Source organism: Molossus molossus, unplaced genomic scaffold, assembly GCF_014108415.1.
Source record: "Molossus molossus isolate mMolMol1 unplaced genomic scaffold, mMolMol1.p scaffold_m16_p_10, whole genome shotgun sequence".
In the NCBI taxonomy this organism is placed as follows: Eukaryota; Metazoa; Chordata; class Mammalia; order Chiroptera; family Molossidae; genus Molossus; species Molossus molossus.
Window position 1 is genome coordinate 9,494,328 of NW_023425345.1, and position 27,619 is coordinate 9,521,946.

Below are 27,619 nucleotides of genomic sequence, written 5' to 3' on the forward strand. Positions count from 1 at the left end.
GTGATGTCAGAAAATCAGTGATTGGGCTACTGCCAAACCATGATTTCCTTCTCATTATACACCAGCAATATATAAAGCTCAACAGCCTAGTCTAATGAAAAGAACATCGGTTTTACAAGCTTCTAACTATAAATTTAGCTATTCAAGAGGAAAAGCTTTGAGAGTTAAGAATCAAGTATTGTGAGAGGATGGCAAATTTAGGCGTATGGCACACTGCCAATACCCTAAACAGAGAGACTGTAACACATGCCAGTGAGGCCCAGGTGGGGCTGGAAGCACCGTCCATCTCTGTGGGACACCAGCCCCATCATGAACCTCTCAAGGTCCATTCAAAAACACTGCATTTGGAAAACTCATTGCTTTATAGTATTTGGTGCTTCTGATCAACACTATGCCCTCCCCAGCCCTGCCTCCCACCCCCACCCCACTATACACACACAGACCACAGTGCAACCTAACATCACAGGGAACAGGGAGGTTTATTGGAGAACTAGGGTATATTAGGACCCAACAAAGCTTCAGGATGACTCAACCCAGATCCAACTAAAGCCATAAGGCGTCCAGAGGACACTCGTTTTTAAAAAGCTGTCCTACAGCTGTTATCACCCAACACCACAGAAACATCAATGGCCCCAATCCATTACCTATACCTTAAGCTACTAAAGGTGATCTGGCCTCTGGAAATCATATTACTAACTGGATTTTCTTCACTGTGACGGAAGAAAGGACTAGCATGTATAGCAAAAAAAAAAAAATTTTCACATGTATGTAGGAGTCAAAATATTCTTGCAGCACGTAACATTCCAAACCATTTCCTTATATGCAAAACACATTTTTTAAAAAAGCAAGAAAACATTGGCAATATTCTGAAATACTTTCTGCAGATACTAACAGTGTTTTGTTCCTGTGTTGTGACTCAGATTTTGTCACTATAGCATGTTTCATAGTTGTTTGTATGATAAAACATTTGTTTGGCCTTTTTCTTGTAGAAAAAATAAACATTGAATTTTGTGTATTTTAAGTCTTAAAAAAAAATAAACGTTCTTCTAATAAGAGGCTATCTTTGAAGAACAAGTACCTGACCAGCATTCAAAGCAGTAACACTTTGTTATTAAAAGAGGTCACCTACTTAGATGACAAATTGGGCACCAAGTGTCGAAAACACAAGGAAAAAAATCATAACTCCACTCCAGAAGAAGCCAGCAACAACACAAGAGCCCCTGTAATCCAATGGCCATCAAATAGTGCTGCTTCAGAACCCATAAGTTTCACCCCGGAACCTGAGAAAGAGCTGCAGGGCCAGGGAGGAGGTGGACTGAGCTGGTGAGTGTCCAAAGTCCAGTTCAACCAAACTAGCTCTGCTTTTATTCAATTTATAAATCAGCCTTCTGCAAATGTTTCATTAGAAGAAAAGTTGCCATTACAATTTTTTTTTAATCCCCCACAACAATCCAATGACAGTGAATAGGTTCTCTGATCATTTTGAAATGTCCAAGTAATGTTGTAAAGCTGTTCTGAATATTTATTATATATCTTTCTGTAATAAAAGTCAAGACTGCCATGTAATTTATACTTAATTTTTTAAAAATCTGGTACAGAGCATTATCGGTGAACAATCTTCATTTTGGAGGGGAATTCTGAGGAGGGGAGTCAGTAGCCAACTATTCCTAAGGCCAACCTTGTCATGAATTAAGCTTTGAGCCACACCACCTCTGGAGCCTTAACTATATCTACTGAAAGGCTTCTGGGAGTACCTTCTCACCGCCACAATCAGAAAAACTAGAGGTCAGCATCCCGACAAAATACATCTGTAGTTTTAAGAAATAAAATAAAACCAAACAAGCTCCAGAAGTGGGATTTCAAATCAATCACATGAATGGAAGCCGGCTATCAGTTGGCCGACCCCTGCTGGGTCTTAAGGGAAATTTGTCATTGGGGCCACCTCGCCCTGGCAAGATGGGGTTAGGTCCTGGAAATGGGCCAATTGGATCAAAACGTGGTCTGAGTGGGGGGAACTGGCTGGGTGCCGCGCCAGGCCCAGGGATGAGTGAATTGATTGGGTCTGCAACATAGGGAAGTGTTAGTCTTTCATCATATTCACCACCAATAATTCCTGGAGGAAGGAGAGAGCTGGGAGGGAAAGGCCTGGGGTGCAAGGGGCTGGGATAGAATGGGGGAGGATGGGGGGACGGTGGTGGGTGGAATATCATATGCCGAATTCTCTGAGCTTCTTTTCTTTGTTTGTGCTTCTTCCTGTACAACTGAAGAAAAACAAGAACAAGATCTGGTAAGTAACTGGGATGTCTCCCCAAAGTTCTGACTTGCTTTCATTGTACAGATCTATACTTTTCTTTTCCCACACTATCAAAGCAGACAAAGAAACCAGTGTACAGAAAAGAATTTTCACCCAGCCAGTATGGCTCAGTGGTTGAGCATCAACCCATGCACCAAGAGGTCGCCGGTTTGATTCCCAGTCAGGGCACACGCCCAGGCTATAGACCTAATCTCCAGTGGGGGGCATGCAGGAGGCAGCAATCAATGTTCTCTCTCATCGATGTTTCTATCTCTCTCTCTCTTCCTCAAAAATCAATAAAGACAAATTTAAAAAAAGAAAAAAGAATTTTCACCAGTTTCTAAAGTAGTGGCTCTGAATACAATACCAAATTAACTATTTTCTTTAACCACACTGCTACCAAGCAATTGTGCCAACTTGGAGCAACAATAAATCCAAAAGAGGGATAACTGTGTGACATGTACTTTCAAGACTACAATCCAGAGTGCTCAAGCTAATATGCAATTTTAAGTCAATCTTTTTTGAAAGTGGAAAATTTAAATATTTGTTGAAAATATGCCACAAAATACAAAGTTAAGGTACTGGGGAGGGGGCAGCACCTAATTTCTATTTTTCACTTAAATTATGTCCCTAATTGAGCTCAATTTAAATAAGAACAAAAAACAGATGTCTATTTTAGAGGATGGGAAATATTTTGTACGTATTTGAATACTTCCATTAAATTTTATTTTTCTCTAGTCTCTTCATCCCAAGTTTTTCTCAGTTCTATCAATGTCTGTTATAGTAGATATCTGCAAATAAAATAAGATCACTTACTCTTTCTTAATGTACTATTCTAACTAAACAGTTGAAGATGACTCCAGCACAAAAGCAGCTCACTTAAAAAAATTTTTGTAACAGAAGACAGGAGAATGTTTTATATTAAGTAAAGGTGAAAAATAATTGTGTTAAGATTTTCTTCCTGTGTAAATTAAAATAAAATAGGGAGAGTCTAAACTAAAAGTTAAAAACATTTCCATTTACTGAAAATCAGCAATGAATTTAATGATAACAGGTTTAATTACATCATAATAAAGTAAAACATGCCAATAATGTATTAATCCACTAGTTATTTCTGTGTTATAAACATTTGCCTTGATATTTAAAAACACTTACTTCTTTCCAATCTGTGTCTCGAACTCTGACAGTGCCATCTACAAAGGAAAAACAAAAAATAAGGTTTAAAATGCTTCATTTATCCAGCATTAAACAGGTTTGCTTTTGTCCTAAGGAAATTGAGGGGTCCTCATTAAGCACAAAAAGAAACGAATCATTGGTTTAACACAGACAGTATCATTTGTACTTTCTTGACCCTAACTCGAATCCTCTCGTGGTGGCTGAGGGCAGCCATCACTGTTCTGTGCTACCTGGTTCAGTGCAGGGACTCCCTCAGGGAGAGCTACATGGCTGCTCTCTCCCTGTACTAACTGTGCCACACTAATTCATTTCCCCCTATTTCATGTAGGTGTGTTAGCTGCTTCTGACCCCAAGTCTCATGTCACACTAAACTGTTTGATGACCTCTGAGTGTCCATATTACTGGAAGTTTTCTTCCATAATTGTTAGATTTTCTCCCAACCATGTTCTGAATGATTCTACTCTCAGCAGTATGACCATACCTAAGTAATTTTCAATGTACTTACTTAAAATCCGAGAAATTAGGAAAAGAAGCACTCCTTTAAGCCTAATGAAGAGTTTGCATAAAAGATAGTGTCTTCTCTAGAAGTTATTACACTGCCATGGAAGAAAAACTTATAAAAGCTCCAGCCTCATAACACTGCATCTACAGGGAAGTTCATGATAAAATCTGAACACTAGGTTTACAGTGACCTTGTGGACTACAATCTGGAAATGAGATAAAAACTGATTGTCTTTTAAACCTGAACTTGATAATACAAGTAAAAATTATTTGTTCCTTTCATGAGTATTTTTATCATAGCCTGCTTTTATTTTGGTTGATTTGTCCATGTATGTTGGTCATTGTCTTTTCATTTTGACTATAATTTTTGTAAATTTCTGAGATGATATTTGCTGCCTCCAGGGACAAAATAACATTTTAAACTTTGGATTCGAGGGCAGAAATAAAGAACAAAGACCTTAGGAATCAAGAAGGAAAAGAAAAAAAACCAGGTCATTCCCACTTCTCATATTTTGAAGTTGTACAAGAAAAAAAGTTTTTGACAATCCAAATGATTCTACATGATCTTCTTACTTAAAATGTAAAAAGGAAGGGGAATCTACTATACATGTTTATAGTTGCTAGGGTAGTATGTTATCTTTTATAGCATCATCATTCAAACTTTTTTGATGTGACCCACAAATATTTTACATTGTAACAGTGTGTGTGTGTGTTTTTAGATAGATAGATGAAATACAAGTTTACTCCTATTTTATAAAATGCTGACTTTTTTCTTTTTTTGGTAAAAGACCCATTAAATTGATTTCATGACTCACCCCGAGTCAAATTATAGTTTTTTGTTTTGGTTTTTGTTAAACCTCACCCAAGTATTTTTCCGTTGACTTTTTTTTAGATAGAGTGAAGGGAGGGGGAGGAAGGGGTGGCCAAAAAAGACATCGATTGGTTGCCTCCCACATAACCTCGACCCGGGCCAGTGATCACCCAGGTACGTGCCCTTGACCAAGAATCGAACCTGAAGCCCTACTGTCCACGGGCTCTAACCACTTAGAGCCAAATCACTGTTTTAAAAAAACACTGATAGGTAGAAAAATGGTGATGGCAGAAAAGAAGTTCCACACTCAGGCTTACAGACTTGTATCTGGAAATCCTTGGACATTATGGATAACTTCTCCCCAGCCCCAAGTTCCAGTGTCATCACTGCGGCAAATAAAGATCAGGTCACCATGAATGTGACAATACAGAAATACAGCTTCCCCAGCAACATGTCACAGGGGCTCTTTCAACTTATATTATGATCACAAGCATGGAAGTAGTTAGAAATGCATCACATTTCTAAGTTAGATACTGAGGATGGTCAATAGAGAATAAACCTGTCTTACTTCCATCTTTCTATCCTAAAAGTCTATTTAGTCTAAGGCTATTTGAGGAGAGGTTTCAGGACATAGGCACAGGTTTATGAAGCTTAGAATCTCTTTATAATAGGCTATCTGTTATGATTATTTGCATCCCTAAAAAAAAACCTGTAACTAAAAACTTTTGGCAAGATTTTGACAATTAAGAATTAAGATCTCAGCCCTGGACAATTTGGCTCAGCAGTAGAACATCGGCCCACAGACCAATGAATCTCGGGTTCGATTCCAGCCAAGGGCACGTACCTCGGTTGCAGTTCGTCCCCAGCCCTAGTCAGGGTCATGCGGGGGGCAGCCAGTCAATGTGTCCCTCTCACATCAATGTTTCTCTCGCTCTCCCTTTCTCTCCCTTTCTCCCTTTCCCACTCTATCTGAAGATAAACAAAAAAATATCCTCGGGTGAGGATTAAAAAAAAAAAAGAATTAAGACCTCAGTAAGAGCCCTTTTCTTGTTAACATGTCATCACAGAAATCACCTCGAAAATCTCGCAGATATAAACATCTCCAAAGAAGTTGGTCATTTGACGCAATAAAGAGATCACGACAAACTGCAGACAACGATAGGACAGAACGAATGTCCAAAAGTCGGAAGATCCGTAGTTTCAGCTCCAATGGAAGGACTACCAACCCAAATACATCTGGTAGGTTCAATGCTAAAAGGAAAAAAAAGAACAAGTATCACTGAGTAAAGAACATGCAGCTTTCCCCACACATCTAACAAAGGTTGGCAACCTGTTCCTTTATAAACAGATAATAAGTTAGGTGGTAGTTTCAATTATCCAAGTATACATATCTGCAACAAATTTTTAGCCCCAGGTTAACTAGATTACTACTAACTCAAAGCCCCTGCCTTGTTCCCTTTATGTTTTAGTGTGACAAGTTGTAGATACTAGTCAGTGACTTTTTATTTTGAGCAATATTCAGTGCAACAAAAAATTCCCTACTCAACTACAAAAAATGGATAATTCACTGGCTTTTATAACTGGCTCCCAATGCTGCTACTTATTAGCTGTGTGCCTTTGGACAAGTTACTTAACTCTAGCTCAATTTCCAAAATGGGTTTTACAGGTAAATTTTTAGAACAATGTTTGGCATACAATAAGCACTCAGGTGTTAGCAATTACCATTAGGCAAGCTTTAAAAAGAAAGGTAGATAAATTCAGAAGCAAAACCAAGAAAAGGATAATAATATATCCCAAAGTCAAATGAAAATTATTTTCCCATTATTAGCTCCTTTGAATATATGTGATAGTATTCTCCACTAGCAAAGATAATCAAATTCCAATAACGGGTTTTAAAATTCACATTTTATATTGCTCAGCCAGTATGGCTCAGTGGATTGAGTGTCGTCCCATGAACTGAGAGGTCCACAGTTCGATTCCCAGTCTGGGTACATGCCCCAGTTGTGGGCTCAATCCCCAGGAGGTGTGCAGGAGGCAGCCAATCGATGTTTAAAAAAAGAAGCAACCACCCTGGCCACTTTGCTCAGTGGTTAGAGCATTGGGGCCTGTGGTCCAGAGAGACCCGGGTTCGGTTTCCACTAAGGGCATGTACCTCGGTTGCAGTTTGTCCCTGGCCCTGGTTGGTCATGCGGGTGGCAGCCACTCAATGTGTCCCTTTCACATCGATGTTTCTCTCTCTCTCTCTCTCTCTCTTCTCTCCCACTCTATCTGAACAAAAAAATGGAAAAATGTCCTCAGGTGAGGATAAAAACAAACAAACAAACAAACACTCAAAAGCAACCAATAAAAACAATTTCACATTATTCTCTTCCCTCACCACCAATTAAAGAAGAAAACTATGGTATGACAGCCTCGGCACCATGCAAACGAGACCTAAAATATTATTTCTCTAGATGTAGATGGCAAATAAAAACCACATATCTTGTTTATATAAATCTGAAATTTACCAACTAAAGGATTGTGGTAGATTATGATTCCCAATCATTTTCTACTGTATAATGATACTTCAGGCTTGGCCATTTTGACTTGTTTTGTCCAATGAAATGTGAGTGGAAATGGTATATCATTGCTGAGCAAAAGCTTTAAGAACCAACACAGAGTTGGGCCATAAGAAGAGTATGTCCTCGATAAGGACCACTCCTTCAACCAAAGCTAACCCACACACAACATGTACGTGAGTGAGAAGTAAATGTTCACTGTAAGTCACTGAGGTTTTTTTTTTTTAATTATTTTAGAGAGAGAGAGAAATACTGATGTAAGAGAAAAACATCAATCGGTTGCCTCCCACATTGTGCCCCAACCGGGATCAAACCCACAACGTGGGTATGTGCCCTGACTGGGAATCGAACCTGCAACCTTCTGGTGTACAGGACAATGCTCCAACCAATTGAGGCACACTGTCCAGGGCAAGTCACTGAGATTTTTAAGTATTTTTTACAACACAAGTAAGAGAAAGCTGACTAATATAAGGATTTGGAGAGAATTAAAAACCTCAATGAATTACAGTTTCATCATCTATAAAAGGAGAATAAAACCTACTTCAAAGTTGTTACCATTAAGAGCACCTGAAATATCCAAAGTACCTAGCAAAGAGCCCCAATAAATATTGTTTTAAAACAAAACAAAAACTTAGACCCAATTTACAGGCTATACATTATTTACTTAATGAACATGTTATGGGCCAGACTCTGTGCTAAGCCACGAGAATACAAAAGTGAATAAGACATACTCCCTGCTTTCAAGTATTCACAACCTTAGATGGAGAGAAATCATATCAACAATTATGATACACTGAATAAAGGGTTACAATAAAGATACGTACAAAATGCTGTGGAAATACAAAGAGGAAGTGAATAACATTTCAGGAATTAATATTTAAATTTAGTCTTAAAATCAGAGCAGAATTTCACTAAGGAGAGAAAAGAGGAACAAGTCATGAAAACAGTACATAAACTTACTATTTTTTTCTAACCATTTGACTTGTAACAATTCTCTCACCTTGTCGGGTAAAAGCCAGGAGAGGATACACCAGCTGGTCTTTGAAGAGGCGAGAAAGTTTCTGAAGATCTTTGTATATCTTGGCTACATTTTCCCCTAGAATATTTTTTAAATAAAAAATCAAAACATAAAATCAAGTGGAAAAATTTGAAATGGTGTCCTCTACTTCAACCAAAACAAATCAAAGCAGCAAATAAATTTTCACAAATAATTCCTACAAAGACACGAACCAAAATCTCCAGCAGAAGAGGAAGTATACAGTGCATGACTTAGAGAACTAAATCTTAGATCTAAAACTAAAATCCTATAATATCAAATTAATTGAGCTGTACCCAACCTACATAGCTCATAGGCTACAATTTGGTAGGAAATACTGGTGTGAGATTCATACACATAGCTAAGATATACTGAATATCTACCAATCTGTTCTGGGCACTAGGATACAGTGGGGAACTGCTCTTGTGGAGTTTAGATCCTAGTAGAATAAAATTGTATTTATCACATGATTACTATGTATCAAATGTGTCAAGCAGTTTTCAAGTCTTCTTTAGAATCGGCATTCTAAGAGATAAATACTATTATTCCCACTTTAATGACAGACAAGATACAGAGAGCCCATCCAAGGCCTTATAGTAAGTGGCAGAGCAGGGTACAAACCTAAGTAGGGCTCCAGAGCACTAAAGTGCTACTCAAAGTGTGGTCCATGGATCAACTGAATTGACATCACCTGGGAAATGTTTCCACATTGAATCCCAGGACCCACCACAGAACTACTTAATCAGAACCTGCAGTTTAATAAAATCCCCAGGTGACTTGTATGTACATTACAACATGTACACTGTCAAACTGCACCTGAAGTTCCCACTTTAGTTTTGCTATATATTTACCAAATGTATACCTCGAACCCTCTGATCTGCACCTGTTTGCTTACCTGTTTAAAGGAGATACTACCACTGCATCAGAGAAGAGTGGTTAAAATTTACAGCTCCACATGCTGTGCCTAATATATATATCAGTTTATGCTTGCTGCCTCCCCATTCCGTATTTATGCATCTCACTATCAATAAATAAAACATGCATTATAACTTGATTGACAATGAATAAGAAAAATATGCAGCTAAACTCAATCTTTGTTGCATGAACTACAATCTTGAGTTCAAATCAAATTTCAAAATATATTAAAAATCAATTTGGTTTAATGGTCTTTTACAAGTGTGAGAACTGATTTTCTGTAAACAAAATATTTCCTTCAGTGACCTATAATAAAAATAATTAGGAACTTATAAATAAAAGGATAAATAACAGTACTTAGTACATACTGGGTATTTTAAGCCACAGTAAACATTAATTAATTAATTAATTTTTTTGGTTAAGCCTCACCTGAGGATATTTTTCCATTATTTTTTTTTTAAATACATTTCTATTGATATTTTTAGAGAGAAAGGAAGGGAGAGAGATAGAAACATTGATGTGAGAAACATTGATCGGCTGCCTCCTGCACACCCCTACTGGGGATTGAGCCCACAATCCAGACATGTGCCCTAATGGGGAATCAAACCAGGCCCTCTCAGTCCATGGGACAATCAATGCTCAATCCACTGAGCCACAATGGCCAGCTGGGCTCCAGTGATTTTTAGATAGAGTGGAAAGGAGGGAGGGAAAGGAGGAGAGGGCGAGAGGGAGAGGTATCAATGTGAGAGCAACACATCAATTGGTTGCCTCCCACATGACCCAACCAGGGCCAGGGATGGAACCTGAAACCCAGGTACGTGCCCTTGACTGGGAATCGAACCCACAACCCTTCAGTCCACTGGTCGACACTCTAACCACTGAGCCAAACTGATCAGGGCTGTAAACATTAATTTAAATGACTTGTCAAATTAGTATATTCCTACCCAACATAAAAAGTGCTACATTAGGCCCGGCTGGTGTGGTTCAGTGGCTGAGCATTGATCCATGCACCAAGAGGTCACCAGTTTGATTCCCAGTCAGGGCACATGCCCAGGTTGTGGGCCAAATCCCCAGTGGGAGGCATGCAGCAGGCTGCCAATCGATGTTATCTCTCATCGATGTTTCTATCTCTCTCCCCCCTCCCTCTCCCTTCCTCGCTAAAATCAATAAAATAAAAAAAGTGCTACATTAGCCCTGGCCAGTTTTGCTCAGTGGTTAGAGCATGTCAGCCAGTGGACCAGCGAGTCATGGGTTCAATTCCAGTCAAAGGCACGTACCTTGGTTGCAATTTGATCCCCAGCCCTGGTTGGGGTCATGCGGGAGGCAACTGGTTGATGACTCTCTCACATCAACGTTTCTCTCTCTCTCCCCCTTCCTTCCCTCCCTCCCTCCCTCCCACCCACTCTATCTGAAAATCAATAGAAAAATATTCTCAGGTGAGGATTAAAAAAACAAAGTATCACATTAAAAATATTCATTTAATAGCCCATAAACTTGTAATAAAACTATATTAACTTTTTTCCTTTTCATTTCCTTTCAAACAGAAACTAGATGAAAAATATAAATCTGAGCTACATTCATATAAAAGTTGTTTTTAAAAATAGGCTTAGGAGTCAAATCTATTCCAATCCTAAATTCTACCATTTATTAGCTCTGTGACCTTGAAGTAATTTAACCTCCTCTAGACCTATTTCCTGATCTATAAAATGGGCATAATAACCTCTACTGCTATAGAGTACAGAGGATTTCTACTCCCCATAGCATATAAATGAATATACAGTGTTGTAGCCATGGAATTTCTGGCCTAATGGTAAGACCCTCTTTAGAGATTTATGAGTCTAGTTCATGCATTCTCAACAGGGGCAATATTGCCCCCAACAGGGCAAAAATTGGTTCTTAGAGGGCAAAAACATAAAATCCTAGTTACTACATTGGTTTGTGCCCCTTCAAAAGATCACAGTATACAAATAAGTACACAGTTTATCTACAGTGTCAAATTTTCATGGGGAAGAATAATTAGGGGGAACAAATGTGTACAAAGACTCATTAGGGGATTGATAAGGGAAAAAGGTTAAGAAACACAGGTCTAGTATGATATTAAATGTTCGGAGACCATTATAAATATGTACAGTTGCCCCTTGAACACAGGTTTTTACTGCACAAGTCCACTTATATGCAGATTTTTGTTCATAAATACAAAATCAGCCCTCCCTATCTCTAGTTTTGAATCCTCAGATTCAACCAACAGCAGATAGAAAACAGTGTTATCCATCCATGACTGGGGATCTGTGGATGCAGAGGGCCAACTGTATGCATTGTTCTACATTATTTTATAAAAGGGACTTGAGCATCCGTGGGTTTTGATATCCACAAGGAGTCTTAGAACCAATCAAGGGCCAACTGTAGTTAAGTTTTGGGGAGTCAAAAGTTATATGTGGATTTTTAACTGCACGAGGGATCAGCATCCCTAACCCCAGTTGTCCAATGGTCAACTATATTCTGATGTCTGCTTTATCTATCAGTTTTAGTTCATACAGGTCACTCTCAAGGCTTGATCTCCCCTGGGAACCAACAAGACTAAGTCTCTAGGCCCTCAAAGCAAAGATCTAGATCTAGGTAGTCTTCCCTAGAAAGACACTACTTTAAATGTCATCTCACCACTCTCCATCTGGATTTTAAAACCCTCTTAAGTTTACTATGAGGATGAAATACAATAACATCTATAAAGGCACAAACTAGCACTTAAAGATATTTCCCTCTCCAACCCCATCTCTTCTCCAACCACCTACCCACCTCTCATCCTTTGGCTTAAACAGTAAAATAAAAAGGAAAACTTAATTTCTTTGCATATTTAATAATTCTACAGAATATAAGGTAAACCACGCCCAGAATGCAAACTTTTGGTAGAGGTCCAATCTGCATCAAATAGCAACCAAATTTATATAGCTTTAAGCAAACAGCTTTAATAATGAAATTTCATTATATGGTTTCCACAAAACGTAGACCCTCTCCATACTGATTAAACACAATGCTAGAAAAAAAACGCAAATTATGAAGCATCAATAGTATGCAATAAATTACATGCTAATGTCATTACATAATGGCGAGTAGATATAATCCAGCATTCCAAGACCCTAAGAATAACAGGAAACAGAAATTCTGCAACATGGTCTTGAATTTGCTATAATCTCATTCAGAAATTTTAAGACCTTTGAACATTACAAGTTTTTAAAAGTGAACCTCTCAAAGCTTCATCTCAAATGTTAAATCATGGTTATATTACCTAGTTCCTCTTTGCAAATAAAAGATTCCGGCAGCAGCTGCAATCTTTTCACACTTCTAATCTCACTGTTGATTTTTAGTGTAGCTGTAAATAAGAAAGATGAAAATTTGTCACTTCATCCCTTGCCTTCATTTGTCAGTTCGGGATTGTTATTTCCTTGCCCCCAATATACAAAGGACACATTATACAAAACAAACTGCTCTATTCTTATTTCCTTCCCTCATAGCCAAGTCCAAAGTGTAAACCTGCCATCAAATGAATTAAAAATCACTCCAAAACACCACCTTTAAAAGCTATAGTGAGCACCATTATTTAATATTTATATAAAAAATATTATTAACAGCAGCTCATTAGTAATCAGAAGATATGCAACAAGGTTAATAGGAGACAATTAAACACAATAAAAACATTATTTCTAACAATGTTACTAAAAACGCCATTTATTTTTTATTTAACCCTGGCAATGGGTCTTCCCTTGTTTATTAAATGAATCCTCTTTCTAGACCCAAAAGACCAATATTCTTGACATCACCAGAGAATTCAATTTCAATCACATATACAAAGGCACACTTCATCTCGTTCTATGAAAGAGCTAGTGATGTGTTTATGCACATGTGCACCAAGCAGGATGTCTTCAGTGAAGTAGAGATTTAATGACACACTGCTCCTTTTCAAAGAACAAGCCTGGAATGGCTGTCTGCCATGCAAGTCTGCAAGCAGCTTATTTGCCAAGAATGGTAAATAAACAAAATATCAGAAACTAATATATCATAAAACATTTAGCAGCTATTCTCTTTTAAGTATCTTGAAACTAGTAAAGAGAGATTATACACGTTAAAGAGCTTTTGTAAGAAATTGAGGAAAAATTACAACCTCACATTTACTATTTGGTAGCTTTGACCTTGCAAGTTATGATGTGATGTAGCAGAATGATTAAATGAAGGCAGAAACTGCTGTCCTTCTGGGTATAAGAATGCCCAACTGAAAGTTGCATTTGTAATTGTGATGAACTGTTTAAAAGACATTGCTACGTCCTTGTGTCATCAGACAGACACATCGTGACAAATGTGAAATACCATCAAAGCTGTTAAAGCTGAAATTTTGAAACTTTTAAATAACATTTTGAAGAATCTGGGATTAAAAGGAAATAGCAGAAATTACATAATGAGGAACCTAGAACTGTCTTTCATTTCAAGAATCAAGACAGTGTGAGTGGCTTTCAAAGTAAATTTTAGCAGAAAAAACATTTTCTAACAAAATCTTGTAAGGAACCCCAATAAATGAAACAGACAAAGATATTGCTGCTCAAGATTTAAGTGGAGATAGGAGTTCTACTAAGCCTCCTCACTTCCATCCCAGCAGAAATTAGGCCACCGCAGAACATGCTGAAAACCACTGAGCTCAACCCGGCCGGTGTGGCTCAGTGGTTCAGCATCAACCCATGCACCAAGAGGTCACCAGTTCAATTCCCACTCAGGGCACATGTCCAGGTTGTGGGCCCGATCCCCAGTGGGGAGGCATGCAGGAGGTGGCAAATCAATGTTTTCTCTCAACTATGTTTCTATCTTTCTCCCTCTCCCTTCCTCTCTAAAATCAATAAAGAAAAAGAAAAGAAAAAAAAAAACACTGAGTTAAGACATATTGAAGCAGCCACCACCTTTTCTATACAAAGATATACTGAAAAATAAAAAATGCACCATTCCAATTTTATCCTTAAAAGGATAAACCTTAAAAATCAAAATGCAACAAAAATGAAAGATTCTAATCACTAAAATGGATCTCTAGAAGGTGTGATTATGAGACTGTTCCAAAGACCACTGGTAGTTGGTAGGGACCTGTAGACAGCAAAACGGTAGGGCTGCCCAAAGACTGAAGGCTGCTGGTGAAGGCTGCTGGCCTGAACATCAGCCTCGCAATTCTATAACCTTTCAGACTCGTGTTATCAGTGGTATAGGGATTAAACAAAATTGAGAAAGACTCATAACTATATCATAATAGCCAATCGAATCAAACATTTGGAGAAAAACATGTAAGTATTTGTAAAATAATGACCAAGACCATGCATTCCAATTACCATTAATGACAACTTGGTTTCCCAAAGGCACACAGGTGAGAGCAGCAGAGCCGCCCTCGCAGAGAGGATGCGTGTACTGCAGCTTATACACGCCACCTGACTTCCAGTTCTCTGGCATGGACAGAGTTTTGGCTTCAGTCCCCTGGGGAATGAAATGAAAGGGAAACAAAAAATGAAGAAAGGTATTATTCTCAAAAAGAATAAAAATCCAGGAAGCCTCTCAATTGTCTAGAAATAAGCATTCCATACAGTCCCCTTAATAAAATTTCTCAAATCATTAATATTGCTATAAAATTTTGATAGAAAAATGTTATATTATCCTCCATCAAAATGTTTGTTCAAAAATATAAAATAACATCAGAGACAGAGATTAATTTCTCTCTTCAAAGACTCACTTCTCTGCCTATCAAAGTCACAACATTATTCAAAGACCCCAGCTCAAATTTCACTTCCTTTGGGAAGCCTTTTAAAATATATATATAATGCTAAATGGAATAAGTCAGTCAGAAAAAGCTAAGAACCATATGATTTCACTCACATGTGGGTTATAAAACTGAAACTCAGAGACGTAGACAGATAACAGTATGGTGGTTACCAGAGGAAAGGGGAGTGGTAGAGAGTAAAGAGGGCCAAATATATGGTGAGAGAAAATGATCTGACTTTGGGTGGTGGGCACACAATCCAATATACAGATCATGTATCATAGTAATGTACATTTGAAACCTATATGACCCTATTAACCAATGTCACCCCAATACATTTAATAAAATAAAATTTTTTTAAAAATCCTGATCTGGCCAGTGGCTCAGTTGGCTGGAGCATCATCCTACACACTAAAAGGTTGTAGGTTTGATTCCCGGTCTGGGCACATACCTAGGTTATGGGTTTGATCCCAGGTCAGGATGCATACTAGAAGCAATCAATGTTTCTTTCTCACATCAATGTTTCTCTCTCTCTCTCCAAAAGCAGTAAAAACATATCCTCGGTAAGAATTTAAAAAATCCCACCCTGGCCGGTTTGGCTCAGTGGCTAGAACATTGGCCTGTAGACCAGAGTCCCGGGTTCGGTTCCCACTAGGGACACGTACCAAAAGAAAAAAAAAGAATTTAAAAAATCCTGTGTGTCATTCTCTCTCTTTTATCCCTTAACATTCTGTTCATATTTCTATTATTATATACTTCTATTATGTTATTTATCATAACACATTATAATTTTCTTTTTATTTGTTTATCTCCCACACTTGTGGACTCCTGAGGAAGAGAACTCTCTTTATATCCTGATTCCTGGCTCAGTACATAGCATGCTGCAGGTATTCAACGATCACTGGAATATTCTATATTACTCATGACACAGCCAGTTGTGGTATTGTTATTGTATGGGAGTATGCAGAATCTCAGGTTCCACCCTAGATTTATATTAAATGAAAATTTGCATTTTAATAAGATCCCCAGGTATTCTGTGTACATTCAAGTTTAAGAAACTCTACTGTACATGTTCTCTGTGAATCTCTGGCATCCTATCCATGTAGAAGTCTCTCCTAAAATTTAACCAATACAGTACAATGGTTTGTATAATTCTCTCTTTCTCTCTGACTATAAGGAACCTCACAGCAAAGACAAAGCACTGCACCTGACAATGAAGAATGAATGAATGCATGCATGCATGCATGGATGGATGGATGGATGAATGAAAGAAAGAAAGAAAGCAACTATGGCATAAGAACAATGCCCCTCTTCCTAACGGAATCTTTTTTTAATCCTCACCTGAGGATATTTTTCTATCTATCTTCAGATAGAGTGGAGGGGGAGAGAGGAAGAGAAAGAGAGAGAGAGAGAGAAAAACATCAACTGCCTCCCACACGACCCCAACCAGGGCCAGGGACAAATCACAACCGACGTATATGCCCTTGGTCGGAATGAAACCCTCGACTCATTGGTCCGCTGGCCGACACTCTAACCACTGAGCAACCAGCCAGGGCCCTAACTGAATCTTAAGTTACTAGCCATTCAGAGTCATTAACATAAAAAATAACTTAGTAAGCCACCATTTATTTAGTTACACCCAATTCACATTCATTCACCACATTTTATCTACATATTACCATACATAACCTGTCTTTTTTAAAAAACCAGAGTTGTCATCACTTCTATAATATTAATTAAAAACTGATAAAACAAATGATGGAGGAAAAAAAGAGGGAAAGGAACATTTACTGATTGCCTACTGTATGCCCATCACTGTGTTCAGCACATTACATTTAATACCCAATCATATTTAATAAAGAAATCTGGAATACACAACACTCTAGTGATATTTACTAATATAACCCTTTTCCCAACAGGAAACTTAAATCCTAACAAGATGGTTACTTTCTGTTGTCATCTTACCTGAGGTATGTAACCCGACTCCAACATGAGAAGATGTACGGATACTATCAAGGCATCACTGGAGCTGGAACAGTCAGCTGACTGATACAGAGTCTCTAATGAATGGGGCACTTGCCCTTCCACTGATTCACTGCAGAGCATTGGTTCTGAGGGGTAGAAACCTGTGCCTTCTTCCATTTCCACAACATCTTCAATTGACTCGGCTTCAACATTTTGACTAGGCCCTGCCTGAAAAGGATAACAAAACAATGAATTAATTCATTAGACTTTTACCTGTGATAATTTGTATACTAAAGTGAGCTGAGATTAGTGCTCAAAGCAAAGCACATTACTGGGTTCAGAAATGGGACACATTAAAGAGAGCCCACCTACATGCCTAAATAAATGAGCCTGCAATCTACTCCTCCGTCCTGAATTCTTTATCTCTACTAACTCTGTGTTATGCAAAAAACCTAGAAATCTTCCTAGACTTCTCTGTCTACATTACTAAACCCCACCCCCAATATGATCATACTTCAAAGTCCCACTGAATCTATCTCCTAAGTATCTCTAAAATCTGCCCCTTCTTACTCCAATAGTACTCTACACTCCTTTATCTCCTGACTTCCAGCAACAACCTCCTCAATATCCCTGACTCTTTACTTTTTTATCTTCCAATACATTCTACTCACTGCTGCCAGTTTTCTGATAATTAAGAATCCAATTATGTCCTATGTCCCAACTTAAAACTACCAATATTTCCCCAATGTAGAAAGCAGCATTTCCCTAAATTGTGCCTGGGAATGTGACCCTAGATATTCCTAGGAAAAAAGTTCACAATAAATAAGTTTAGAGCCCTGGCCAGTTTGGCTCAGCGGTTAGAGCATCGGCCTGCGATCCAGAGAGACCCGGGTTCAGTTCCCGCTAAGGGCATGTACCTCGGTTGCAGTTTGTCCCCGGCCCTTGTTGGGTTGTATGGGTGGCAGCCACTCGATGTGTCCCTTTCACGTCGATGTTTCTCTCTCTCTCCCCCTCCCGCTCTATCTGAACAAAAAATGGAAAAATGTCCTCGGGTGAGGATTAAAAAAAAAGTTTGGAAAGTGCTACATGCTATAGCCACCTAACCTTGCCCTCCATATTCACAAAGTATGTTTTGGCATTACAAAGCTCTGAAAAGTTCAATAACGTGTATGTAACATTTAACCAAGAAACACTATCCTTCTTCCTTAACACTCAGCTGAGTGTTAACACTTACTTATAATCTCATGAAATAAGTTTTCCATAGAGGACATGCTGAGAAATGGAGGCCTACAAAATAAAGTCCAAACTCCTAAACTCCTTAGCATACAAGGCCCTTCATTACCTGATCCCTGTCTGTATCAAGTTCACTTTCTGACAGTCCCTTACTCCCCACTCTAGCAATCCCCACCTCTTCAACAGAGGTGACACAGACTACCACTCTACCTTGCAAAGTCCTTTATTACTGCACTTCATTATACTGTATTGTAATTTTCTAATTACACAGCTACATCCTACTATGACTACAAGCTTAGAAAAGAACAGACTACATATTACCACCTATTTTTGTAACACATAGTAGGTACTCAATAAATGTTTGTTGAACAAATGCTGAAGGATAGTATCTTACAATTTCATAATGCTTTTTTCAGTGTTTTCTCATTTGCGCCATTCAAAAATGCTATAAAATAGGCAGACAAATGACGTCACCTTTTAATACACACTGTAATTGTGACTCAGATTAAATAACAATCAAGGCTACCCACTAATAAAAATTTGAAATGAACCAAGCTCACCAGATTCCCAGTTCAGGGCTTTTGGACATAATACGCTGCCTCAATAAGATTAAGCTACTATATTAATTTTGCTCAGAAAGTTTACTTCCTAGGTATGTGCTCAACTCTTAATGCAAAGCACATGTTTCTTCTTTTTAAGTTCATATTTCCATTAAAGGGGCAGAGGAAATTAAAATGACTTAGTATGAGTAAAAGGGTGGAAGAATGTCGAGGAGCATGAGGTTGTTCTAAAATAACCTGATGGCGTATGGAAAAGATCCAAATTCACTTGTTAAAACCTAGAGGACAACGACAATTCACACTACCTAAAAAAGAAGGCTCCATCATATTTTGAACAAATAGAAATTACTTATTAAAACCACTTAACGCCCTGGCCGGTTTGGCTCAGCGGTTAGAGCGTCGGCCTGCGGTCCTGAGAGACCTGGGTTCGGTTCCCGCTAAGGGCACGTACCTCGGTTGCAGTTTGTCCCCGGCCCTGGTCGGTTGTGCGGGTGGCAACCACTCGATGTGTCCCTTCACATCGATGTTTCTCTCTCTCTGTTCCTCTCTCTCCCTCCCACTCTACCTGAACAAAAAATGGAAAAATGTCCTCGGGTGAGGATTAAAAAAAAAAAAAAACCACTTAACACCTAACTAAATTATAAAGTAGACAGGTTCTTTGCTTTCCTATCTATTTATGCCTAACTCTTGGCCATTACTACTTAGTGACAGTTGTGTGGGAGATAATATATGTGAAAAAAATATTAAAAAGGGTTGCCCTAAACTGATAACAGCATAAGAGAAAGATATCAGAATCCTCTGGTAAGCTTATCAGACTTTACTTCCATTCCATGAGACCCACTGACATTGCTTAAGCAGTCTGATATAATATGAATATTTATCTTATTATTCCCACATGAGTAAATGAAAACAAAAAATGTTCAGCACCACCTCTCTGAAAAGATCATTTGTCATATGTCATTTACAAATGACTGGAACAAGTGACTAAAATGCAGTTTAGAGCTAATATTAGGATCTGATACCAAGTTAGCGCTGTTCCCCTTTAAAGACTCAACAGGTACTAGATGAGTTCCCAAATATAATGACATAAGAAAAGTAATTTACACTTAGCTACAAGAGTAAAATTCTCCTATCGTTTCAAGTTTTACCATTTATTTTCCGTTTCTAATTCTACATTTAATTAGTAGATTCTACTGTTTCAAGTACTTAAAGCATTATTTATGAGATTTCAAGCTCAGTTTCCACACTAAGGTTTTGCAGTCACCCTATACAAGTCTTAGAGGACAAAACATGCTTTTAGAACTTAAATTACTAACTTGAAGCAATATTAATTTCTCAAGATTTTCCAAAAGGAAACTAATAAAGTAACTGTTATAAATACTATGAAAAGTTTCATTTTACTGGACAATTTTAATAGTACACAGAAGTAAAGGGAATGGGCCCTTCTACCAGAATTTCTAAATGAGTCTATCAGCAAAAACAATTCAGAAATGTAATTTAAATATGTGGCTAAATATTCTTACTCATTCCGTAGATTATCTCTATGCAACAAAAACACAGAAATACATAATTTTAAAAAAATGAGCCCTGGCCAGTTTTCTTCAGTGGTTAGAGTGTTGACCCAAGGACCAAACCATCTTGGATTCAATTCTAGTCAAGGGCACATACCTCAGTTGCAGTTCAGTCCAGGCCCAGGTCGGGTTTGTGTGGGAGGCAACCAACTGATATGTCTGTCTGTCTGTCTGTCTCCCCCCCAACACACATACACACACACACACACACTCTATCTGAAGATAAATGGAAAGGTCTTCTTGGGTGAGGATAAAAAAAAAAAGAAACGTAAAAATATGTTAAGCTTTATAAAAGTTTTTTTTTAACTTGCATAATCTCTCTGGATACTATTACTAAAAATGTGGACATAGATGATTATCATAATTTACAGACCTGTTAATATCTGTATATACCGAATGACACTACAGGCACAATATTCATAAATGTTTAAGGCCCACACAAAAAAATTAAGTTGAAGTGATAAGTACACATACACAAAACAATTAACAAGATGGCATATATATTATTATTAATAAATTAAGTAATAAAAGTGATCACTCCAGCCATATAAGAAATCAAAAGGCAGGATAATAAATGATGTATTTACAAGGCAATAACGATAATAAAGAGAGCCCTGGCCAGTTTGGCTCAGCAGTTAGAGCATCGGCCTATGGTTCCAAAAGACCCGGGTTCGGTTCCCACTAAGGGCGTGTACCTCAGTTGCAGTTTGTCCCCGGCCCTGGTTGGCTGTGTGGGTGGCAGCCACTTGATGTGTCCCTTTCACAATGATGTTTCTCTTTCTCTCTCTCTCTCTCTCTCTCTCTCTCTTCCTCTCTCTCCCACCCACTCTATCTGAACAAAAAATGGAAAAATGTCCTCGGGTGAGGATAAAAAAAAAGATATTAAAGAAATGATTGTGGTTGGCAGGGCCTTGGAGGATGGCTAGAGATCGAGGGAGGAGAGGGAGTAGATTACAGGCTGGGTGAACAGCAAGAGCAAAGGCATGAAGCAGTTGCTAGGTAGTGCATACATGTGCACATACGAGCATGTGAATGTGTTGGATGGTAGAAGGAAAATGATAAGGGGTATAGTCTGACAGGAGATGACAGTTTACAGGAGGGAAGAACAGAAACTAGCTCCGCAAAGGTTGTGGCACAACTTCTGAGAAAGCTTTAAAAACTGGTATAGGAGGATAGACATTTTCCTTTTCTGTACCATGACAGGGTTGAACTAGAGATATTTGGTCTTTATCAATTCAAAAATATGAGCACAGGTATATCTGTGACAAAGAGTAACTAAAGAGCAAGGGAACAACATAATCAAAAACCTGTAAGAAGAAAATGAACCTATAAAGTAGAATGAAGAACAGACAATGAAAGCCTGAAATGGAAAAGAAAAACTGACAAGGCTTGTTAAGGGGTTGGGTATGAGGGTCAAAAATCACTCCAAGGTTTTAAGCTCAGGAAAACAGCAGTACCACTGACAAAGAGGCAGCTGATTAGGGAAGAAGAGAACATCAGTGTACATATTTTCAAATTTATGTTGGCATACAGAATCTGTGGTAACAATTTTTAAAACCCAGGCATAAATGTCCAGCAAATCATTTGGAAATAACTGGACGGCATATAGGCTTAATGAGTGGAGTAGATTGGAGAAGCAACGCTGGGAACATGAGCTTAAAGGCAACAATAGAAACCAAGGGATAATTATCTGAAGGAGTGAATGTCTGAACAAAATAAATAGGTAAAAACTGGGTTCCTCAGAATGTCAACCCAATATTGATCCAGGCATTTAGCAGTTTTAAAAACATGTTTTTCGCCCTGGCCAGTTTGGCTCAGCGGTTAGAGCGTCGGCCTGTGGTCTGGAGAGACCCGGGTTCGGTTCCCCTAAGGGCACGTACTTCGGTTGCAGTTTGTCCCCGGCCCTGGTTGGTCGTGCGGGTGGCAGCCACTCGATGTGTCCCTTCACGTCGATGTTTCTCTCTCTCTCTCCCTTCCTCTCTCTCCCTCCCACTCTATCTGTACAAAAAATGGAAAAATATCCTCGGGTGAGGATAAAAAAAATTAATTAATTAATTAATTAAAAAATGTTTTTCCATAAGAATATAATCTGCAATCTACTAATGATAATGACCCTTACTAGTACAGAATTCAATGACGGTGTTCAGTATGATTTGTCAACCATCCATTTCCTGTCTAAATATTAATACCCACCATACTCTCATCATTCCAGACATCAGACTGGGCTGCCTCTCCTTGGAATGAATCACTCCGCTGTTCATCCTGTATGCTGGACTGACGGGAAGGGGTGGCCAAAGAAGGTTGGTCATTATTCTGGAGTGAGGAATGCTCTGAATCTGTGGATGAAGGTAAGTTAGGTGCTGGAATGGCATCTTCAAGAATCAAACATATCAAGTCCCCAGAAACAATCCCATATGAAGCCAAGGTCTCTTCATCTCCAGTGAGGGCATCCTTGTTGTTCAATGTAATTGCAAACCGGGTATCAGAACTGCCAAGAAAGATGGATAAGGATGGTAAGAGCTACCTATTACCATTATCCTCAACAATACATTTGGAACATATATAAGGTATATGATATGACCCTAGATGAACTAAATAATGAAAACAAAACAAAAATAAGAAGGAAGCCAAAGTTTTGGGAAAACAACCAAATTATTCAGTCTTATCACCAAATACCTAGGTTATAGATTTCTAAGGACTAAAATTATAGCCAGGGGGAAGGATACAGTAATTTTCTATCAATACTTTTTTATATTTTGACATCTTTGAAATAAGGATGCTTCTTAAAATCAATGACATATCACAACTTAACTGACAGCATTTTTTCCTTTAGTGTTACATAAAACAATGTCTTCAGAGTGACAGCAACTGAGATTCAATGAATATTGTCTTTTAATAATATAAATTATATCACATCATTCATCTGCCAAAAATCTTCCAATGGCTTCTATTTGAACTTGGAATAGAGTCCTTAACATGGCCTTCAAGCCTAGCATTTGGCCCCGACCAGCTTCTACCTCAACCACCTTATGCCATCCTCCCTCTCACTGACTTTCTCTATTCACATGAGCTTTCTATCCATCCTGAAAACAGATCAATTTCATTGCAACCTTTGGGCCTCTGCATTTGCTCTTCCAGCTCTTCAAGTGACTAACTCTTTCCCATCATTCAGATCTCAACTTAAATGTCCCCTTCTCAGAGATCCTTTCCACCCAGTCTCCATCACCCTATTCCATTCTCATGTTTTATTTTTATCGTAACTCCACTATTTGAAAATATATTTATTTATTTATTGTCTCTCTTCCCAAACTCCTACATTAGAATTTAAGTTTCATAAGATCGGGTATCTTGTCTGTCTAGTTCAAAACTGTATTTGCGCCCTGGCCGGTTTGGCTTAGCGGTTAGAGCGTCGGCCTGTAGACCAGACAGTCCCGGGTTCAGTTCCCGCTAAGGGCACATACCTCGGTTGCAGTTTGTCCCCGGCCCCGGTTGTGGTCATGCAGGTGGCAACCAGTCGATGTGTCTCTCTCACATCAAAGTTTCTCTCTCTCTCTCTTCCCCCCTCTCTCCCTCCCACTCTATCTGAAGATAAATGCAAAAATGTCCTCTGGTGAGGATAAAAAACAAAACAAAACTGTATCTATGGCACTTGGCAACAAAAGTGTGGAATAAATGCAACTAACATCTGTTGGGAAGATCAAGCCGAAGCTGAAATCAGGCTACCCATTCACTGTCTTTACAGGACAGTTAGCTTATGTTGGTTCCAAAATACTAGACCCATGCCCTAAATAAATATTCATAATCACAAAATAAATATTCATAATCACAAAAAGTTAGATGAGTGTATGTAGATGACTGAACGCAAATTCATCCCTCCTACTAAGTACAAGTTTTCTTCTTCTTTTTTTTTATCCTCACCCGAGGACATTTTTCCATTTTTTGTTCAGATAGAGCGGGAGAGAGAGAGAGGAAGAGAGAGAGAGAGAAACATCGATGTGAAGGGACACATCGAGTGGCTGCCACCAGCACGACAAACCAGGGCCGGGGACAAACTGCAACTGAGGTACGTGCCCTTAGCGGGAACCGAACCCGGGTCTCTCTGTACCGCAGGCCGACGCTCCAACCGCTGAGCCAAACGGGCCAGGGCCAAGTTTTCTTCTTACTGATGACCAGTTATGATATCTTTTATGGGGAAGAAAAACTCACTGGTAAACAAGCTAAGAACTCAAATTATCCTGAAGCAGTGATCCCACCCTTTCTGCATCATAGTACTAGACCTGGAACAAAGAACCATCACTTCACCATATAGTGGTGAGCAATAATTAACAAACAACATTTATACCAGCAATGCTGACTTCATTAACTTCTTGAAAAGCCAAAGGATGAAGTCCTTTGAAAAATCATACTCTGTTTATTCTTTCTCACAATGCTGCATTTTCAAAAGTGCTCAAAATAATTCATTGTTTTTCTTTCACATGTAAATACATTTTTTCGTATAGAGTGTCTTTGGTTGAGAAATTACTGAGGTTTTAGAAACTACTCCTGCTTATTAGAAAATGAGTAGCTATGCTTCTGATTTCAAATGCTTTGATAAATGTTGAAATCCGTCAGTTGCCCAGAAAACCACCACCCCAACTAGGTCAGAAAAAAAGAAAAACACCTCAAATGAATTATGTGTTTGTTTATGTATCACAGCAAAAGACTGTGTTTTTTTAAATACAATGTTCATTCAAATATCTTTTTGTAGAAAAGGTAAAGAATTGTCTGCTAATAAAAATATCAAGCTTCCTTTCCCTACAAAAAAGGAAAGAGCTATTTCTAAAGTAATATATGTTTTTTCCAGGAGAGGCTTAAAAAAACAGTTCTTTTCTAAAATGGGGGTGAGGGGTGGAGGGAACACCAGCAAAAAACTTTTAAGCTCATCAGGAAATTCCATCCTAGAAACTTCAGGCCTTTTAAAAAATATTTTATGCCAACCCCAGAACCACTTGCTCAGCAAAGACATTTAAAAAATAATGTCTTATGGACACATTTTAAAACTGCCTATTTATCATAAAATGAACACATTAGAAGAATGTAATTTACTTTCACAAATTGAAGCTTACATTCCTCCCAGTTAACCAGCCTCCACTATAAAAACAAACCTGAAAGAGAAACTAGCTGGGGCTCTTGGGTAAACAAGGAGCCACACTGGGTTGTACATACTTTCAAGACTGCTCCTCCTAATTAAAAAATAATAATAATAAACATGCACATATAGATTAAAATACCTTAAAAAAAGAAGTTAATTTTGAAAATCTGTGGTGGGTAATGAAGTCAGCATGCAAAACACTTAGGTTTAACATTAAGAAATTATAATAGGCTTGCCACTTAATATGTTTAAAGGGGGGTATGTCAATTCCTCATATTCTGTTTATGTCTTAATTTGGAAAAAAATCAGGCTTACTTTTAACCTGAAAAATGGAAGGATAAGAAGTTCACAATATGGCCTCACTTTAATGAATTCCCTCAAAACAAAATGAAAGTTTGTAAAATTTTATAAAAGGAGACAATTACCAGAAAGGTTTTCTTTTGAAGAATTCCCTTAACCGCCCCAGCGAACTTTTTTTTCTTAGCACAAATTCCAAATTTGTTAGCGTAGTACGCGAGGAGAACCACCCTTACTTTTGTTCCTCCACTCCCAGAGTATTGTCCCCACAAGATACCCTGGGGAGGAACAAAGCAGCCTCATCTGCAGCCCGTGGATGAGTAACAGCCTTGGACCCTGTACTGCTCACCGTCACTGCCCCGGACGGCCAGCCTGCAGTCATCATAAGGCCAACGTCTACCTTGGTTTTAGCAAAAAAGCAGCACCTGGCCCAGGAAAATAAAATGATCTGAAACACGCTGACAGGCTGTATTTTGTAAATCTCTGTAGCGGGCCCTGGCCGGGCAGCACATTTGGTTACTGCGTCCCCCCAATAAGCCAAGGTTGCGGGTTCATCCCGGGTCGGGGCACACACAAGAATCGATCAATGAATGCGCAAGTGAGTCAAACAACAAATAGATCTTCCTCCCTCTCTCTCTCTCTCCCTCTCCCTCTCTCTCTCTCTCCTCTCTGTCTCTCTCTCCCTAAAATCAATAAATTAACATTTAAAACAAAAAATTTTTGCAGCGGTAAAGCCGAAGCGCTCGCCACGCGCCGGGCGGGTAAACACTCCATGACGCCCAGCGGACTGACTGCAGCCTCCGGGCAGCGACGCGAGCAACAGGTGGCCTCGGAGGGGCGCCGACTGCTAACTCCCCCTAGGACTTTCCAAAACTTGTCCACTGAAATACCCCGGCAGCTGGAGTCACATCCCCCGGGACCGGGAATGCACGTCTCGCAGGGCGGGAGCGGTCTGCGCGCCAGCCTATCCCCGGGCTCGTCTACTGGAAAAACGGAAGCGGCAGCTCACCCCGGAGGGGGACGGAGCCCCCGACGCGCCGGGCCATGTTCCCCGCCAGCCGGACCCAGCGCCCGCTCACCGCCTGGCCTGCGCGCGACAGTCCCCGGGACGCCGGGCCGGCGCCGCCCGCTGGCCGCCCGCCTCACGTGACGGCCGGGCCCGCGCCGCCGCCACGCCTCCCGCAGCCCCGAGGCGCCCCAGCGCCTCCCCGCCGTGCGCCCGCCGCGGCCGCGTACCTGTACCCCCAGGTGGGCAGCAAGGCCTGGCTCAGGTGCGCACGCAGCTGCCCCAGCGTGGGCTCCTCCTCTGGCATCTCCAGCGGCCAGGTCCGCTTCTGAAGCCGCACCCGCAGCTTCATGGCGGCGGCGGCAGGGCCCCGGGGCCTGGACCCGGAGGCGGCGACGGTGGCAGTGACGGTGACGACGGCGCGGCCTGCGGCGGTGGCCCCAGAGCGGCGACTACCGGAGCTGCGGGGGTGCTGAGCTGTCCCGGGGAGAAGGCCTCGCCACGGCGGCCGCGCTCCCGGCCGGTGTCTGCAGCGGGCCGTTCGGCCTTTCTCTTGAGGGCGCCCTCTGGAGCCCACCCCGCGAGCGGCGGCTGACGGCCTGCGTCGAGAAGGGCGGCTCGGGGCCTCGCGATCGATGACTCGGCGCTCCCCGGCGTCCCCTGGGAGCGCGAGGCGCACACCGCGCAGGCGCCGGGGCTGCCGCGGGGCGCAGGCGTCGCGGCTCCCTCGCCCGCGTGGCCGCGTCGCCTCCTTCCAGGTGTTTCCGGAGAAGGTTCCTCCTGAGGG

At 39.9% G+C, this 27,619-nt stretch overlaps 1 protein-coding gene across 2 annotated transcripts; it reads right to left on the reverse strand.

Annotated features, from left to right (window-relative positions):
* Window positions 1-466: 466 nt before the first annotated feature.
* FBXO7 (F-box protein 7) lies at window positions 467-27,199 on the reverse strand. Of its 2 annotated transcripts, none has more exons than XM_036252372.1 (9): window positions 27,063-27,199; window positions 22,592-22,886; window positions 17,035-17,262; window positions 14,648-14,789; window positions 12,574-12,657; window positions 8,340-8,435; window positions 5,856-6,032; window positions 3,449-3,486; window positions 467-2,261 (listed from the first exon to the last, which is right to left on the reverse strand). In XM_036252372.1, exons 1-9 carry the CDS (start codon window positions 27,182-27,184, stop codon window positions 1,869-1,871), a joined length of 1,575 nt encoding a protein of 524 aa, XP_036108265.1. In that variant the 5' UTR covers window positions 27,185-27,199; the 3' UTR covers window positions 467-1,868. The 2 variants fall into 2 exon arrangements, with proteins under 2 accessions (XP_036108265.1, XP_036108266.1); XM_036252373.1 differs by lacking the exon at window positions 27,063-27,199 and adding an exon at window positions 26,836-26,928 and having other exon boundaries at window positions 22,592-22,734.
* Between the last annotated feature and the right edge of the window lie 420 nt (window positions 27,200-27,619).

Excerpts from the sequence above, each read along its gene's own strand:
- FBXO7 (XM_036252372.1), bottom strand. The coding sequence starts at position 27,184 with ATGAAGCTGCGGGTGCGGCTTCAGAAGCGGACCTGGCCGCTGGAGATG. Across the intron at positions 3,487-5,855 it reads ATATCTGCGAGATTTTCGAG|ATGGCACTGTCAGAGTTCGA; the intron begins GTGATTTCTGTG and ends TTTCCTTTGTAG. Across the intron at positions 2,262-3,448 it reads GAGACACAGATTGGAAAGAA|TTGTACAGGAAGAAGCACAA; the intron begins GTAAGTGTTTTT and ends GTTTTTCTTCAG.